General features: G+C 40.7%; 1 protein-coding gene across 1 annotated transcript in view; it reads left to right on the plus strand.

Annotated features, from left to right (window-relative positions):
- The window catches only part of prss59 (serine protease 59, putative), a 50,722-nt gene that overhangs the window by 10,104 nt on the left and 21,601 nt on the right, over positions 1-19,017 (plus strand). Inside the window, exons 5-6 of the mRNA XM_067994738.1 lie at positions 1,340-1,475; positions 15,750-15,864. Of these exons, the coding sequence (XP_067850839.1) occupies positions 1,340-1,475; positions 15,750-15,864 (251 nt within the window). The remainder of the gene's footprint in view (positions 1-1,339; positions 1,476-15,749; positions 15,865-19,017) is intronic.

A 19,017-nucleotide genomic window follows, 5' to 3' on the forward strand; every position in this document is an offset into this window, starting at 1 on the left:
TAGGTGCAAGATCATTTTCATTTATTTTATACTTTCTTGATAATATAACTCACCAGAGATGATATTGAGTGGAATATAAGGTTAATGCATTACCTCCAGACACCAAGTTTGATTACAGCTCAGATTGATGAGATAAAAATCATCTCTTTCAATGTAGGCTATAAAATTTCTCTTTCCAATGAGATTGGAGCCACTTCATTCAAAGAACAAAGCTGCCATCAATTTGACACAACTTGGACTTCTCCCCCATTGAGGCTATAAAGATGCTGGAGTGGAAAAAAATGTCACAATGATGGGGTGCTTTTCGAGGCTATCAATTAAACATATGATTGGGGCAAGATAGAAGGAACTCATTGTAGATGTAAGGCTGTGCTTTTTTTGTTATTTATTCGTTCATGGGATGTGGGTGTCGCTGGTGAGGCCGGCATTTATTGCCCATCCCTTGCTTTACCTGACTTGGGATGAAAGACAAAGAAAGAAAGAATGAACATATTTATATAACGCCTTTCATGACCTCAGGATGTCTCAAAGTGCTTCACAGCCAATGAAGTACTTTTGAAATGTAGATACTGTTTTAATATAGGGAAATGTGGCAGCTAATTTGCGCACAGTAAGGTCCCACAAACAACAATGAGATAAATGTCCAGATAATGTGTTTCTTAGTGATGTTGCTTGAGAGATAAATATTGGCCAGGACATCTAGGAGAACTCCCCCACTTCTCTTTAACTAGTTCCATGGGATGATTTACGTCCACCTGAGAGCACTGATGGTTTAATGTCTTATCCAAAAGGCAGCTCCTTCAACAGCGCAGCACTCCCTCAGTTCTCCACTCATGTGTCAGCCTACAATATGTGCTTAAGTCCCTGGAGTGGAGCTTGAGCCCACAATCTGACACAGAGGCGAGTGTGCTACCACTGAGCCAAAGCTGATGCCTTAAATGCTGAAACTGATTGCCAAAGTGGAAATGTGTTCCATTCTTCAGATTATCTCAATGGAAAGAGAAATTTTATAGCTCACATTGAAAGAGATGATTTTCATCTCATCAATCTGAGTTGTATTCTTCATTCTGCACCTTCATGAGCACAAAAAGTATATTTTTACAAAGCTTACTTCTGTTGGCTGGCTGCCATTCCCACTGTGATTCTGAATCTAAACATTTCAGATTGGTCTCGTACCTGACTAGCGGCCTTTATATAATTACACTACTTCCAGAGTTTACTGCAAAATTTTACTGCTAAGTTCAATCAGCATTTGAATTCTCAATTAACTTGACACCAGACAAACTAGAAATAAATTTGGGGTGATGTTTACTTTTGACTTATTTTCAATATTTTTCAGAGTATTTGGAGGTGGTTAATTATTCCTTGGAAAGGTATAATACGCCATGTCCTCTGCTAGTAAAGGATGCTTCTGACACACTAATAGAGTTGTTGCCAAAGACCAGCAAGTATAACCAGATAACACGAGATTTCCAGTAAGTATAGTAGATTCTAAAAATATAACTGTAACATGAAGCGTTTTATGAAGTTACTTGAACTTATTTAAAAACGGGTTGCGCTACAAATGGTGCAAGTTCACAGGCAATATTGGAGGCCCTCGTACAGCAACATCAATCTGCTGTCAGACTATCCCTTTCAGAAGCCAGCATTGAGCTGCATTCTGAATCACAGTACATCAACAAGATAATTACAGATGAAGAAGGTCATTCAGTCCATCTTAGTTCATCCATCCAGAATGGCCTTAGAGTCCCCTCCTTGCAGTTGGTTCTTAAATGATTCCAGGATTTTTGCCTCCACTACTCTATCTGGGAATGCATTGAAAGTGTGTGAAGAAAACATTGCTGAATTCCCCTTTTACTAGTTAGAACCTGTGATCCCTGGTCCTACTCAAAGTAATTTTCTGGATTTACCTTTTCTATGCCATTTACTATCTTGTACACCGCTGTAGAACACCCTCAGATGCCTCCTTTCAAGGCTGAAAAGTCCAAGTTTCTCCAGTCTTTCCTCATAACTCAGACCTCTAAGGCTGGGATTAGCCTTGTGGTTAGCCTTGTGGTTCTGCACTGCCTTAAATGATTCCCTTGTGTGGACTCCTGAACGGTTACCTGATCTGTTCTCTCCACAGATACTGTATGATTTGCTGTGTGTTTCAAGCATTTTCACTTTTGTTTCATATTCCCAGCATCTGTAGTTTTTTGGTTTTTAAATTCCAATGGTTTTGTTGATTGCTGCTCTATATTGGTTGGACATGTTGAGCGTTGAGTCTACTATGACTCCCAGGTCTCTTTCAGCTTCATCCTTCTTAGCTATTTCAATACTATTCCTGGAGTAGGTGTGCTGGCCATTTTTCCTTCCTTGGTGCAGTATTTTATATCTGTATTAAATTAGATCTGCCATTGATCCAGCCACTGACTTGTTTTTAAAATAAAGAGTTTTGGAAATCACAGCAAGTCACCAGCATTTGACACTGAGATAGGTTAACATTGAGGGGTGGGACTAAATTAAATTACATCCCCATAAAGTGGTGGCGGTGGCAGCGGAAGAGTCATGGAGATATTTTCTCAGAGAAAATATTCTCCATTTACCCAGAACAGTCTCACGAGGCTGCATGGTGACAGGTCTCCAGGACAGAAAAGACCTGTTCAGATGCTGTCTATGGTCAGCTGTACCAGAGTTGAGGAGAGATTGATATCCTTCTACTTCTTTGATGCTGATTCTAGTGCTCAAATATAAGCAGAAAGTTCAGTGGTTTTATTAAATTAATACCTGATCAGAAATCCTTCCCTTTTAAGCTGATTTGTATAGTTTAAAATTGGACAGGATCGCAACAGAAACCTTAGGTACAAAATCTCAGCCCTGTTGAATATATTGTTTGTTGAAACAGGATTCACTAGTATGAAACAAATAGTGCAACAATTAGTGCACTACAGTTAGCATCACTGCCCTAGCGCTAAAGGATGGGGAGAAACAAAAAGGTTCAACAACAAGTTGCATTTATATAGCGCTTTTAACATAGTAAAATGTCCCAAGGTGCTTCACAGGAGTGTAATCAGACAAAAATTGACACAAGCCGAAGAAGGAGGCATTAGGACAGGTGACCAAAAACTTGGTCAAAGAGGTAGGTTTTAAGCAGCGACTTAAAAAGGAGTGAGAGATGGAGAGAAGTGTTTGGGGGAGAGAATTCTAGCACTTAGGGCCTAGGCAGCTAAAGGCACGGCTGCCAATGGTGGGGTAAAAAGATGGTGCGGGGGGGGGTGGGGTGAAGGATGTACAGAGGTCACAGGGATAAGGAGGGGTGAGGCCATGGAGGGATTTGAACACGAGGATGAGAATTCCTTCTCCTGATTGCTATCCTGTAACTTTTGGGAATGCATGTGGACATAAAGAACATGATTGGCCTCAGCAATGCTGCTTTCAAGGATCAAATAACCTATTGACTCTTTGGATGGAATTTTTTGAGCCTTTTGAGTGTATCAGGGAATTGCAGTACATCTGAGAGTTTCTGATTAGGTGCAAGGCCCTGCCAGTGGTACAGGACCTCAAAATTCTGCCCTCTATGTCTAAGTTCACGTGCCCACTGGGGCTGCCAATGCCAGCAAAGAGTTTGTGGATAATCAAACTGCACTTATGACCACAGAACTCGGATATCTGCCCATGTTTCTGCTAAGTGAAATTTTTTGTTATTCCATTTGAGGGCAGTGTTTCTTCATTAAAGTTTCTGCCATGATCTCAATTTGAGCAGAAATGTTTCACCTTTCCCCAATCAAGAAATGTCCATTTTCAAATGGGGAGTATATGTCATAGTAGGTACAGCACAGGAGGAGGCCATTCAGCCCATCATGCTTGTGCCGGCTCTTTGAAAGAGCTATCCAATTAGTCCCATTCCCCTGCCCTTTCCCTAAAGCCCTGTAAATGTTTTCCCTTCAAGTGTTTATCCAATTCATGTAGTTTACAACAGTAAACAGCTGCTAGGATTGTCTTGGGAAGGAGATCCAAGTTGTTAAAAAAAACCTGTTTTCCAGGATATCAATAAATTTTTGCCTCAGTTGAGTTCTGAACTGCTTAAACCACTCGATGACAATTCTCCATCTGATTCTTTTCTTGCAGGCTCATCGCCTTCTCCTTCTCTAAAATATCATATCCTTTTTAAAATTTTTGTTTAGAATAGCAAGGAGCATCTAAGCCCTCCTTTCTTGCATTGTATGTTCAATGGCTGCAGATATGACTTTTCTGTTGGAATGGACAGCTTAGTTTTTACTGCTGCTATGCTCTCTGAACATTCATGTATCTACTATGAGCCTTTGAGTCATTTTAGAAACCACACCACTCCAACTGAGAGAGGGATTTACCTGACGTCATAAATCACAACCATGAGTGAATTTCATAATGAGATTACTGCACTGTAATATACCCCATTTTTTTTTTACAACTGTAACAAGCTGATGCAGGCCCAGGACCCAGTGGTCAATTAGACACACAGACAAGATCCTAGAACAGGTGAGGTTTACTCACCTACGTGGGGTCTTTACTTGCAGTGATGAAGATAGTGGTAGGTATTCCTTTCCCACCTACCTCTTATCCCTCAATTCCTTCTTCCTTCCACACACGCCTTCATGTCTAAGGTGGCTTATGCTGAACCTTTACAAACTCTGCTCCACAGATGTAGTTGAGTTTGTGACTTGTACCCTCATAGTGCACATTTAACAGCAGCTGAAGCTATAGTGCCCCATCCACCTTCAGTGGTCAATTCTTCTGGATGGTAAGGTGTCTGCTTAGTCAGGGCAATAAAAGTATGAGAAAGTTTCTGGTAATATCCTTCTACAGTTGCAGTCCCATACTACTCCTTGGTATTCTAACAAGAGACCATATAATGCAGCTGTGGGGTGCTTACAAGGCCATAGTCTTAGTGAGTGCCTCAGGAGGAACTTGCCATCAATAACAGGCCTGGGCAAGCTTTGTTTCATATGCCTCTCTTTTTGCTTCACGTGCTTAGTGCTGTTAAAATTCACTGCCTCTCCCACAACCTCTCCTCTTTGGAGAAGTCCTTAAATTGCTTGCAGGGACCTGCAAGCAGGCATAAACAGAAATTCCTGCCGACAAATTTCTTCCTTAATGCTCGTGTTTCAGGCAAGGCTGTCATGGCAAAGAGCTGAAGACAGTAATGAGTGAAAAACAGGTACAGTACACAATTACTGATCTGAACAGTAGGGTTAAGAACCATGGAAATATTCTGGATATTCATTTTTGTTTCAGTTTCTTCTTCAGTGGCATGGACCATATGGATGATAAGCCAAGAGGAGGTGGTAATTGGAGACAGGCAGTTCCTTTAGTAGATGCTAGCATTCCTGGACTTTTTCATCCTCTCTTTTCCACGTGCATCCTCATGAGTTCCTTGGCTAGAACATTTTCAGGCAGCTCATGGAGATTTTTTCAATAGGCTGGCCACAGTGTTTGCATCATAATCCTCCAGATTGGGAGACTCTTCACGATCATACACAACTTTCAGTTCATCAACTTTTGATTTGGTACCTGATCCCCTATAAATGCCTTCACACTTCATTCCATAATTGTCCATGTAGTCAATGTACTCTCAAAAAACTGCTGGCAGCTGGATTCCATGATATAGCATAGTCCTCAGGAGCCTCAGATAGCCCTGAGGGAACAAGGAGTATCCATCTGAACTGCTTCCTGGTTTGGAGCAGGCTTCTTTTTCTCTTTCCACTGATTAACAATCTCTGTTGCTGTTATATCTCTGGACTTTTTCTCCTTGAATTCCTCCCTCATGTACTCCCTTTGACATAGATGTCTGTAGACGTGGAACTCTCCACTGCTTGCACTGGCACGCGATCCCATAACATCACAAACAAATTCTGTTGGTGGCTGTGGAGCCCATCCTGCGGGTTTTAGAGATTGGTGTAACAGATTCGGAGGTGACACCAATTGGTAATCAATGTTTCATTTATTAATAGTCAAATCAAACATGTAAAAATGATCAAATATTTAGACAATAAAGATCAAAATAATATTACCCCGTTTGATCTCTGGGTAGAGGTCGTAATTAAGTTGGCAATGTGGTCCTTCCGAGGTTTCCCACTGTGAGGTAACCTTCTGATAGTCGGGTGTTCTTCTGACTGTAGTGTTGTCGTCGGACAGCTAAATATTCTTTCAACAGCTGCTGGTCTTTGCTGATTCCTCTGCCCAGAGCTCAAAAGACTTTGGGTTTTTATGCCTTCCTGGCGGGAAACTCACTATATATGGAACAACACAAGACTCTTATGGATTAATGAAGTTATTTTTCAAAGAATTCAAGATGGTCAGCTTGTTTTAACATTGTTCATTAAATCACAAGAGCCTTTTCAAGGCCCTGGTCTTGTTGCTATTATTGTTCTGCTTTTTGGGTCATTGTTCCTCTATCACATAACTGCTGTGTCTAGCAGGGACAGTGACAGGGATCAGTCACTAGTCAAAGATTAACAGTTTACAATACAGCAAAATATAAGAACATAAGAGATAGGAGCAGGAGCAGGCCATTTGGCCCTTCGAGCCTGCTCCACCATTCAATGAGACCATGGCTAATCTGATTCTGGCCTCAACTCCACTTTCCTGCTGTTTCCCATATCCTTTAACTCCCTTGTTGATCAAAAATTTGTCTAACTCAGCCTTGAATATATTCAATGACTCAGCCTCCACCGCTCTTTGGGGCAAAGAATTCCAAAGGTTCACAACTCTCAGATGAAATTTCTCCTCATCTCTGCCTTAAATAGGTGACCCTTTATTCTAAGACTATGCCTCCTAGTTCTAGATTCCCCTATGAGGGGAAACATCCTCTCAGCATTTACCCTGTCAAGCCCCCTCAGAATCTTATATGTTTCAATAAGATCTCCTCTCATTCTTCCAAATTCCAGTGAGTATAGGCCCAACCGGCTCAATCTTTTATCATAAGGAAACCCTTCCATACCCAGAATCAACTAGTGAACCTTCTCTGAACCGCCTCCAATGCAAGTATATCCTTCCTTAAATAAGGGGACCAAAACTGTACGCAGTACTCTAGGTGTGGTCTCACCAGCACCCTGTACAGTTGTAGCAAGACTTCCCTGCTTTTATACTCCATCCCCCTTAAAATAAAGGCCAATATTCCATTTGCCTTCCCAATTACCTGCTGCACATAGAAACACAGAAAATAGGAGCAGGAATAGACCATTTGGCCCTTCGAGCCTGATCCGCCATTCAATATGATCATGGCTGATCTTCTATCTCAATACCATTTTCCTGCTCTCCCATTCCCCTTGATGCCTTTTGTGTCTAGACATCTATCTATCTCATTCTTAAATATATTCAGTGACTTAGACTCCACAGCCTTCTGTGGTAGAGAATTCCGCAGGTTCACGACTCTGAGTGAAGAAGTTTCTCCTCATCTCAGTCCTAAATGTCCTACCCCGTATCCTGAGACTGTGACCCCTCGTTCTGGACCCCCAGCCAGGGGAAACATCCTCCCTGCATCCAGTCTGTCTAGCCCTTTCAGAATTTTATACGTTTCAATGAGATCCCCCCTCATTCTTCTAAACTCGAGTGAATACAGGCCGAGTCAACCCAATCTCTCCTCATAGGACAGTCCTGCCATCCCAGGGATCAGTCTGGTGAACCTTCGCTGCACTCCCTCTATGGCTAGTATATCCTTTCTTAGGTAAGGAGACCAAAACTGCACACAATACTCCAGGTGTGGTCTCATTAAGGCCCTTTATAACTGCAGTAAGACATCCTTGCTCCTGTACTCAAATCCTCTTGCAATGAAGGCCAACTTACCATTTGCCTTCCTAACTGCTTGTTGCACCTGCATGTTTGCTTTCAGTCACATCCAGGTCCCTTTGTACATCAACATTCCCCGATCTATCACCATTTAAATAATACTCTGCCTTTCTGTTTTTCCTTCCGAAGTGGATAACTTCACATTTATCCACATACTGCATCTGCCATGTATTTGCCCACTCACTCAACTTGTCTAAGTATCTGTATGATAACTTTGTGTTTCATGTATGAGGACACCCAAATCCCTCTGTACCACAGCATTCTGCAGTCTTACTCCATTTATATAATATTTTGCATTTTCATTCTTCCTACCAAAGTGGATGACTTCACACTTTCCCACATTATATTCCATCTGCCAAATTTTTGCCCACTCGCTTAACCTGTCTGTATCCCTTTGCAAACACTTTACATCCTCCTCACAACTTACGTTTCCATCTATCTTTGTATCAGCAGCAAATTTGGCCACAGTACACTCGCTTCCTTCATCCAAGTCATTGATATAGATTGTAAATAGTTGAGGCCCCAGCACTGATCCCTGCAGCACCCCACTCGTTACAGATTGCCATCCTGAAAATGACCCTTTAATCCCGACTCTGTTTTCTGCTAGTTAGCCAATCCTCTATCCATGAGCTCTTACCTGTGCAGTGACCTTTTATGTGGCACCTTATCAAATGCCTTTTGGAAATCCAAATACACTACATCTACTGGTTCCCTTTTATCCACCCTGCTCGTTACTGCCTCAAAGAACTCTAATAAATTTGTCAAACACAATTTCCCTTTCATAAAACCATGTTGACTCTCCTTGATTTTATTGTGAGTCTCTAAATGTCCTGCTACTACTTCCTTAATATCGATTCTAGCATTTTCCCAATGACAGATGTTAGGCTAATTGGCCTGCTTTCTGTCTCCCTCCTTTCTTGAATAGGGGCATTACATTTGCGGTTTTCCAATCCGCTGGGACCTTTCCGGAATCTAGTGAATTTTGGAAGATTACAACCAATGCATCCACTATCTCTGTTGCCACTTCCTTTAAGACCCTCGGATTAGCCACACACTCAGCAAAATATGCAGCACAGCATGATGATTAGTAGCTTTAAGAAAAAGGTGTCAATTTTTTCCCTATTTCCAATATTCTTACATTGGAACTTGTTTCTCATTAACTCCAGCTTCAGCTGCTGCTCCTCAGCCACCGTCTGTGGGATGACTAGCAGTGGCACTGCTTTCTTCGGCCATGAGGGCTTGGTTTCATCCTCTATCTTGGAGCAACTGTCGCTCTCTCCACTCAATGCCTGCTGATTGCATCTGCCCCTTGATTTGGTCCATCTGGCCCTCCTGCTGGCTTTACCCTTGCACTTTGTCCCTCTGGCCCCAGAGGAATCTGTCTCCACCTTTCTCTTGTTTTCATCTTTATTTGGTCTGAGGAGCTGATTCTTCTTTGCATCCTTCAATTGAAGTTTTAGTGGAGGCTCAATCTCCAGGATACTCCAACTTGATTACAGGTTTATCAGTCACTCCAATGGATAACTCCACATCATCCTCTTTGTGCCTTATCAGCCCTTTCAGTGTCTTTACATTGTTTAGGTACAGCCACATCTGTTTCTTGCCTGAGTTCAATTTGGGTTTCCTCTTTGTTTCCCTCAAGCTGCACTGATTGTGGTGACAAATGTGAAGTCATGCAAATAGCCCCAATTATTTCTGTTTCCACCTTGTTTACAACCTCAGTTATGGTGGTTCCAATTGTTTCGTTGCATATTCATTCAATACTTGGCTCTTGCTCTATAATTTCAGTTGCTGGAATCAATGTTTCAACTACTTATCCTTTCATTCTCTGCTCTTCATCAGTTCTTTCAATCTCTTCCTGCTTTTTAATTTCAATATCACCTTTGTCTTCATGCACAGTCTTACTCTCTTCTACTGCCACCGCCACTGGACTGACTGCAGTGACCTCTTCACCACGTACAACCTCAGTCGCTTCCACTGCTGGAGTGATTTTGATGGTCTCTCTGCATCCAGCAACTTGCTCCACTCCCATCTTCTCAGCAGCCTCTGCAGGAGTGGCATCTATGGCCTCCTCACATTCTGTCTGAACCTTTTCCATACCATTTGCTCAAGAAGCTTCAACAGGCACTTCACATGTAACCCCTGGCTTTTCCCCATCCTCTGCTTGGCTGTCTTTGAAGGTCTCCACATACCATCTCCACTTTTTCCTCCTCTTTAGTTGAGTGCATGGTCTCAGACTATGGTTTCTTCTCATTCTGCTCAGTCCTCTGGAGCAGAAAACACCACATTTTCCACTTCATTTTGCAATTATCCATCTCAGGTCCTGCAGCTATCTCACCATTCACCAACTGCTTTCTCTCCACCTTCTCTGATGCTTGCTTTAATGCCTCATCTTTCACTGTCAGGATCCAATTCATTTCTTCTTAGAGTTCCAGAATTTTGTTAGTCTACTCCTGTTGTGCCAATGTGACCTGTATGAATGCTTTCAGCATTTCCTCCATGATGGTGGGTCTTGGTCTTTCTCAGAGTGCTAAGATCCCACTCCTGACACCACTTGTAACAAGCTGACACAGGCCCAGGAATCAATTTGACACACAAAGCTAGCTCCTACAACAAGTGAGGTTTATTCACCCACATGGGGTCTTTACCTGCAGCAATGAACAAGTCAGTGATAGGTGTTACTTTCCCACTTATCTCTCTCTCAATTCCTTCCATACTCCTCATTCCCTCTGCAACAGAACCATTTCCCAGCCTTTTATTCTGGGAGTTGTTAAAGGGAATTGAGGTCAACGATTTCTTAAAGCTATACCGCCTTTTATATAACTTCTTAAAGTGATATCCTTATCTCAGATACAGAATCTCAACATCCTATGCCTTACATATTGTCACTCTCTCTGTTACACAACTCATAAACTCATAGAGTTGTCCATGGTGTGTTGGAGGGTGTAAAATTTTATAACAAGGGCCTGCTAAGTCCTAACAGTTACTATCCCTTCTGCTCCCAGCACAGCCAGTGATGTCCCCTCATCCAAAAATAGGGCTTCCCTTCATCTCTCTAACTGCACTGTGCTGAATAGGTTTTCTCTCTCCACTCTCCCTCAAGCAGGGTATCTCTGCCTTTCTCTGTTTCTTTTTCCTATGCCTCCCAATAGCATGTCTCTGTCCTTTCATTCCCCTTCGTTAATGATGTCCCCAAGAGGGTCCTTGTCTCTCTTGCATTCCCACAGATCCTCAACAGGAACATTCTTTTTTCCTCTTATCCACTTCTGTGTGTATGTCTGTCTCTCTCTCATTCTCTTTCCTCATTTTCTGGGCCACAAATAAAGTCAGACATTTGTTTATTGAACCTGGATTCTTCCATGTCCTTTCCTCCCTCACTTCTCCTTTCTTTGCACTTCTCCTTTGTACACCTTCTCCTCCTTTGCTTCTCTTGACCCCATCTCTTTTCCTTTACTTTTTTTCTCTCTTTTTCTTTTCAATTTCTGTTTTATTCCTTTTCCTATTTCCTCCCCATTCCTATTCTTCCGTTTTATCTCTCTCTTCTTTTTGTTTCTGCATCATTCACATCCCTATGTCGGGAGACTGTGCAGTTGGAGGGCGCTTCATAGAAAAAAACACAGAGATCAGGAGGGAGCGGGCCATATTAAAAATACACAGCAATCATAAGGGAACAGGTCATGGAGAATGTAGAGAGAGATTGAGAGGGAGAGGGCTATGGAAAGAAACATATTCCTTTGTCCATGCATTGGAGCTCTGGTCACATAATATTTGGTGGGCTGATCTCAACACGGCAATCTCAGCACAGCACGGGATTTTTTCAATTCTTGCTGATTTCTATTAGAAGTTGCTCCAATTACTATTTACCGATTACTATCCACTGGAAGCAGCTCTGATTGGTCCAACTTCCACTTCTAGAAATCAACGGGATCTCATCGCTGTGCTGAGATTACCCTATGCGAAGCTGCATGGTGTATACTTTTTCTTTAAACTTAAATTTGCTCAGTTTCTTTAAAATTTAAAGTAATTCAGACTTTTGATGCAACTCCTCTGGTTGTGCCAGGTTGCATCAGTAGCTCTCCTTCTCAGCCATCCTGTCCTCCTTGCGCCTACCCGATATCCACGTGGGTGGACGCCCCAGTTTAGGAACCTCTTCTTCAGATATTTAACTATATTCAATCCTTCTTTGTTAACGGAAACATTAAACTAGGAAGTGCCAACCAAAATAAAAATACAATGTCTCAATTGCTTATGTAGTAATGTTCCAAAGACTTGACAACATCACCCCCACTTCCTCCAATTGAAAGTTTCATTGGAAGTGCATGTATAAAAAAACAAGTCTATCATTACCAATGTGGAAAGCAAACTTGTTTCCTTTCTTACTAAGAGTGGTTTTATGTGGATCTGGTTCTCTGCTACTGTTTCGTAATGTCACAATTTAGAACATTAGTTGTATGGAAGTTATTTTATTGGATTGTGATTAGAGAGCTGTAAAAGTGCCAGTTCTTTTAAGGAAAAGGTCCAAGGCAAGATTTAACTGGTAAATACAAAAGAAAACAGTTGTTGGGCCTTTATGTTTACTTGCTGGGTTATAATTAACCGAGTAGCTGTAAGGATAAACATTAAAATGTTATGTTTTTCCTCATCTCTCCCTCCCCCTTGAAAAAAGGAACATTCAGTCAGTGTACAATTCCCTTTCAGTAAATAGGTCACAGACTCCAGTCTCACATATAGGTGTAATTCTGGTCCATTGATTTTCATGAAGTAAGACTGAGTATCAGTTTTCATCCTGTGGAAAGCCTTATCTAATAACCTGGCTAAGAACTGACAACCCCTCATAAACTGCAATTAGGAGTTGAGTCTGCAGCTATGGAACGTTGAAATCATTAATTTGCTACACTTTTGGATGATATGATCATGCCACTTTCAAATTTTTAATCATTTTACAAAGTAAATGCCACTACATCCTCATTATAAATACGTTGGAGATGTTTGTCATATCTAATAATGAGGCAGTAGTTATAATGCAGCATAAAAAGACTGGAAAATAAGGGCCAGTTGACTTGTGCTGTAATTATATATACCTCATGACGTATGTCCTGACTCCTGCGGCTACCTTCTTTAATGCAGCTCAATTTTTGTTTGTCTGCATGGTAATGCTCAGATTTTTGGAAGATGCTGTAATATTGAGTGTATATAACTTAGCTGGTAAACTTGCTTATCAGCACATCATCCGTCAAAGCACTGGTAGGTTAGCTATAAATGGTGACATTATGCATTCTGTGGTGTTGTGCTAGAAAACAACAGTGACTACACTTCCATACCAAGATGTTTAATAATATACTAGTTAATCTCCTGTGGTGTTTCACAGGGGGAGTCAAGACCAAATATATTTTTCAGGTGAAGCAAGGCTAGAGGTTGGGGTATAATTGGATCAGGATGTGCAGACCTAATTCAGTACCCATTTCAAAGTCATGCACCATGTCCATATTTTTATACATTACTTTGATTTTGTTTTATTATTCATAGTTAAATAGCAAAACTTACGGCAATTTGGTTAGCATAGGACTTTCTCTACAATACAGGCTGAGGAAGAGGGAATGCAAAACTGAAGTATAATAGTAGGAAGATGTAATGACTGTGTGACAAGTTTACATAGGCAGTTTCCATTATAAATGTGGACATAGGAATTTATAATGGAAAAAGCTGACACAAGAATTGTGCATATATGTAACATTTTTAATATATGTAGATACTGAATTCTGGCTTTTTTTTTACTACAAAAGTCCAATTAAATGCATTTTTACTATCATTGACACTGATTGAAATATTCAATTAATAGGGACACCGAATAACTGATTTTTTATCAATTGTCAACATAGATTATTATGAATGTAAAGGAAGTGCATTAGACACTGAGAGAAATGGTTAGTTGGAAAAGCTGATATTGAGGTATGGAAGATGGATGCTTACACATGATAAAATAAAATAAATCTAACTAATATAATATACATAAAATACTCACCAAACAGTGATGGTTGATTGTGCTGTGGTATCACAAGCCTCTTGGGACTGAGGTAGCCCTGGCCACAGGGCTTCTGAGTCCCAGAAGGACTCTTCAGCAGCCTTCATCACCATTGCAAATGTATAGGCAACCTAGTTCTGTATCCTGACACTTACCTAAGCAGGCATCTGAGGGGGCTAGCTAGAAAGGTCACATGAGCTGTCATCAGGAGAGAGGACAGCATCCTGATGGCGGACTCCAGCCACACCACTTGTGCTGGGTTCTGGAACTGAGTGCCCATTGATCAGCGGCTGGGCAGACCTGATGGTATCAGTTAGGTCCCGCAGATGCTTCTCTGTCTCAAATCTATTATCAAATTCAATCATATCATGGTCACTATTTGCAAGATGTCCTCTTACCGTCAGATTGTTAACTAATTCTAGATTGTTACTCGTCATTAAATCTACTATAGCACGTTCCCTTATCACTCCGAAACCATATTGTTCTAGAAGACTGTCCCGAATACATTTTAGAAATTCTTTGCTTTTATTATTTGAGCTGTTCGGCTTCTCCCAGACTATGTGAAAATTAAAATCTCCCATTATAACCACATTGTTTTTGCTACGTGCTTCCCTAACCTCCATATTTAGACATCCCTCCATGACATCATCATTACTATCAGGACATCTGTAGACAACTCCAACCAGAACCTTGCATCCTTTGCTGTTCCTTAACTCTACTCATAGTGTTTCCACTGCCTGATCACCCTTACCGAAATTCCTTCTTTCTACTGCTGTAATTGTGTCTTTTATCAACATTGCTACTCCCCTCCTTTCTCAGTTTCCTCGTCCTTTCTATAGCCTGGAATATTTAACTCCCAGTCTCTATAATGATTACTACGTCATACCCTTTAAGCTCAAGCTTCTAACTTACTGGTTTTATTTTTTATGCTTCGTGCATTCGTGTACCAAACTTTTATTTGGTTAACATTCTTCTTCATGCACATATGTTAGTCTTTTTCTCATACTTCTTGACTGTGGATTTTCTCCTCCCACCCCCTCAACTAGTTCAAAGTGAGTTAGGATCGGTTCCAGATGATATGGGTTGTTTTCTTAAAATACCAGGAATGTGCACTTACCACCATAATTCCTGTTGCTAGCCATCCTATGAAAACCTAAAAGGAAAAGATGGCTTGTCTCAGTGGGTATTGAAGTTCACAAAATAAATACAAATGTGGAAGACATTGCAGTTCATCCTGGCTCATCCATCCAGAAAGAAACTATAAATCAATCCCAATGTCCAGCTGTTCAATGATTCCAGGGGTTTTGCCTGCACTCTCTTAACCATAAGTCCATTCCATATATTGATCATTTTTTGTGTTAAGATAAACATCCTGGCGACAGTTGTAAATATGCCTTTCATTTCAATGAACCTGCACCTTCTTGTCCTCCTGTCATGATTTAACTTGAAGTAATAGTCAACATTTGCTTTTTCTGTGCCATTTGTGTTTGAGTTCCTTTCTCAGTCACCTTTCTTTAAGGCAGAAAAACTCAAGTTTCACCAGTCTTCACATATAACTCAGTCTTCTGATGTTGGGGATCAGTCTGCTGACTCTTCTCTGCACTCCCTTGGCTTAGATGTCCCCCTTGCATCTCAGCCACCCAACTGATCACTTAAAGTGTATTTAATCTCTGAATTGGTGGTGTTATGCATTGAATGTCTCTGTACCAATATATAAAGTCTTAATCAAAATGAAATAAAATATTTTAATGAATGTTAGTAGATATTTAATAGAAAGGCACAAAGAACATTTAGCATGAAAAATGATTAATGATTTATCAAAATGGGAAAGTTTATATAAATTGATATTATTATGTGTCCTTTCCTTTTTTAGAATTTTATAATACTTTTCTTTTAAATCACAAACTATTCACCTTCTCAGGTTGTGTGAAACACTTGAAATAAAATCCGAAATGGATTCTGCTTATTTATTGGAGACATTGGCTGGGAATTTCATGGATGTGGTCCAATATAATAAGGACAACAGAGCTTTTGAGGTAAGTGCTACAACAAACATGGGGTATTTATTTGAATTAGTTTGTATACATAAGGCAGTGCAGAATTTTCTGAAATATAAATGACTGACTGTATCTGACCAGAAGATTTGGACCAAAACTAGCTGTGCCATACATTACTAACTGTTTCACATACATTTTATGTTTCTTCTAGAATTTAACAAAATCTGCCTTTTTTTCTTTTTCAACCTTAGTAGTTTCATTAAAATATTGCCAAATAGCTTGTTACCTTGTCGCCATGAGCCTCTGTACTGACTCAACAGTTATCATTCAGAGTGCAACTTACTGTGCTTTTTAAGTGTTACCTTTTGATATGGGGATCTTTATGACACACCTAAGTTGCTAGTTTTTGAATTGCCTCTTCCAAAAGTCCTAAATATTTGCTCTGGAATGATAAGAAGCAATTTGGATTTTTGTGGTCACCAGTGACCCATGTTTTAACAAGCACCTTTACAGATGTACTCACTCTCAGGCATGCACCCTTTGTACATATTTTTTCATGTCTTATTGACACAAGTACGCAGATAGCTGATCCTTTTTAAAAGGCTGTTTTTAAAAACTGTAATATTTGTTATTTTAAACCCCATCTAAACCAACAATGTTTAGGGTTACTTTTATTTTTCAAAAATGTATGTCCAGAGCTCATAGGAATTTAAATATGATGATGTTCTGGAGGAGATGCCAAACCGCATAGACCTGATAGACTTAAACCAGCACAATGCTTCTGCACCAGGACCAGCCAGTGAAAAACAGTGACTCAGAGACTATTGATGACATTGTAGTGAGTGCAGTCTGCACATTCTATCCATGTGGCTTGGCTCAGGCTGATGATTTCTCTCTGGTGATTACCTCTGATGTATGTTTGAACTTACTGAAAGAAACTGCCAGTTGAAGGCCTGTTCTGTGACTGGACTATTGTGAAGATCAACTATGCTTACAAATCAAGGCACCTGAAAAAAAATCATGTTTTTAATATATTCAGATTTAACTGTTTTTGAACAGTGACGCTATCTGTTTCTAATTGGGTCAGTGAACTCGAGATGCCAATTTAGTATTATGGCACTGGGAATGTTAACCCAACCAGTCTCTCATCATAACTATATTCAACTAGTCTGATCTTTTGTTTTGGTAAAAATATCCTGTGGTCTAGATACAAAAGGAAGTAAGTGATGATGCTTCTATACAAGACATTACACCACAGTTGGAGAACTGTGTGCAGTTTCTGCCACATGCAACTCCTAGATATCTTGAATGCAGCTCTTTGATCTTTTGGGCAATATTTCATTAGGTGCAGCTTTCTGGGTGATTGCAGTCAGATGCGCTGTACTCGCACTGCGGTAAGGGAGCAGAATTGGCACTAGGTGTGGGAGTGGACGCTGAAGAGGATCAGCAGGCAGTGCGATAAGTGGGCAGTGACAACGAACAAAGTGGTGGTTGAAAGTTATAAATCAAAGATGATTTTGAAAAGTGTCAGCTTTTTGCTGCTAATGGATTGTGGGATTTCAGGCTCAATAACCTCAACATTTTAAAAATGCTATTATTGAGCTAGATTCTCTCCTTTATCAAATCTGAGCCACACAAGCACTTTACAAATATTGTTTCTGAGCTAACATTTCTCCCTCATAAAGCCCAAGGTCAAGAATGTGTCATTGATTGCTTTGAAAGAGTTAAAGCAGAGCCCAAGGGTGTGCCACACAAGTATTCTAAAAATCATAAAAAATTAAGCTCAGAAGGAAGCCATTTTGGCCCATAATGCCAGTGCAACTAAAAGCTGCACACTTGAGCTATCTACTCCAGTCCCATCTTTCTGCTCCTTCTCCATATCCATTAACAATTTTCTTCTTCAAATGTTTATCTATGCTCAGGACCTCTTTCTGAAGTGATGACAGGACATGGGTGTAAGCTCACATTCCTCCTGTCCTCACCTGCTTCTGGGTATTGTGCACCAGCTTGTCCTGCGAGAAAGAAGGGAATGTGTTAGTGGTAGCCTAGTGACATGTCTTGAGAATGTACATGTCAGGGTAGCATAGTCTGGATGTTGTGTGAATGATGGCAGAGGTGTGGGTAAGTGCGGGAAGCAATAGTAAGGAGAGCAGCAGAAGGAGGTGGAGTGAAGTGTGCTACAGTGATTAGAGGAGAGTGTAGGGAAGTGGGGAGGGAAGGCTTGTGAGTAGTGGGGTTACAGGTGTGCAGAGCTCAACAGATTAATGTGAGATATGAGTTAGGAGTCTTACCTTAGCAAGCTTGGTGAGGTCATTAAACTTCTTCCGACATTGCAGCCAAGTACTGGGTGCAGTGCTTCTGGCATTGACATCCTCTGCCACCTCAGGTCACTGCCGCCTGGCCACTTGTCTTGAGACCCTGGTGTTGGGGACACCTGATATTCACGCCCCCCCCCCCCAATTAGGTGAGCTGCCAATGAACAGCACAGCCTATTCCATGTAATTTTATTTTGCCTTTTTTCCTCTAATTTTCTCACCTGCTCTCCTGGAGGTGTTAAATTCTTGGTAAATTATGGTACCTCACCCAAGTGGACATTCATCACATGTGAGCCCAAATATTGCCTGTCTTTAGGCTATTGAACCATGCCCAATCCTGTCCTCACTCGGTATTCATGTATTGCACATACAGCAGGGATTTCTGGATAGTCATCAGAATGGGAACAATGGTTGAATTTCCTCTCCTAATGGAGTTGAGTTCACTTATAACACTCTTACTATTGTTCTGGTTGAGATTGGCTCAGTCAGTATCAACCAGGGCTCGAACTTGAAACTTATCTGGTTAATGTAGCTCAATTATTCTTAACCAGCCATTGAAGGGAGAGAAACAATATGATGCTTTTTAGTCAAAGGTAGGTTTTTTCAAATATTATATCCCTGTTGTTGCAAGTAAACGTGCACAAATGATTTTTTGCACCCAGTAGTCAATGGTTTTTATTTCATCACTAATGTTGTATGTATACAGTGTACTTCAAAGTTGTATAAATTCTAGGTGAGTTTGGGCTGTTTGGTGCAATTTGAAACACTGACGTGCTCTGTGCTACAATGGAGAATTAATCACTGGGCATACCTTATGACAGATATAATTATCTTACGTTAATTATGGTGAGGACTCACCATAATTAACGTAAGCAAA

The sequence above is a fragment of the Heptranchias perlo genome, chromosome 13 (assembly GCF_035084215.1).
Source record: "Heptranchias perlo isolate sHepPer1 chromosome 13, sHepPer1.hap1, whole genome shotgun sequence".
Lineage (NCBI taxonomy): Eukaryota > Metazoa > Chordata > Chondrichthyes > Hexanchiformes > Hexanchidae > Heptranchias > Heptranchias perlo.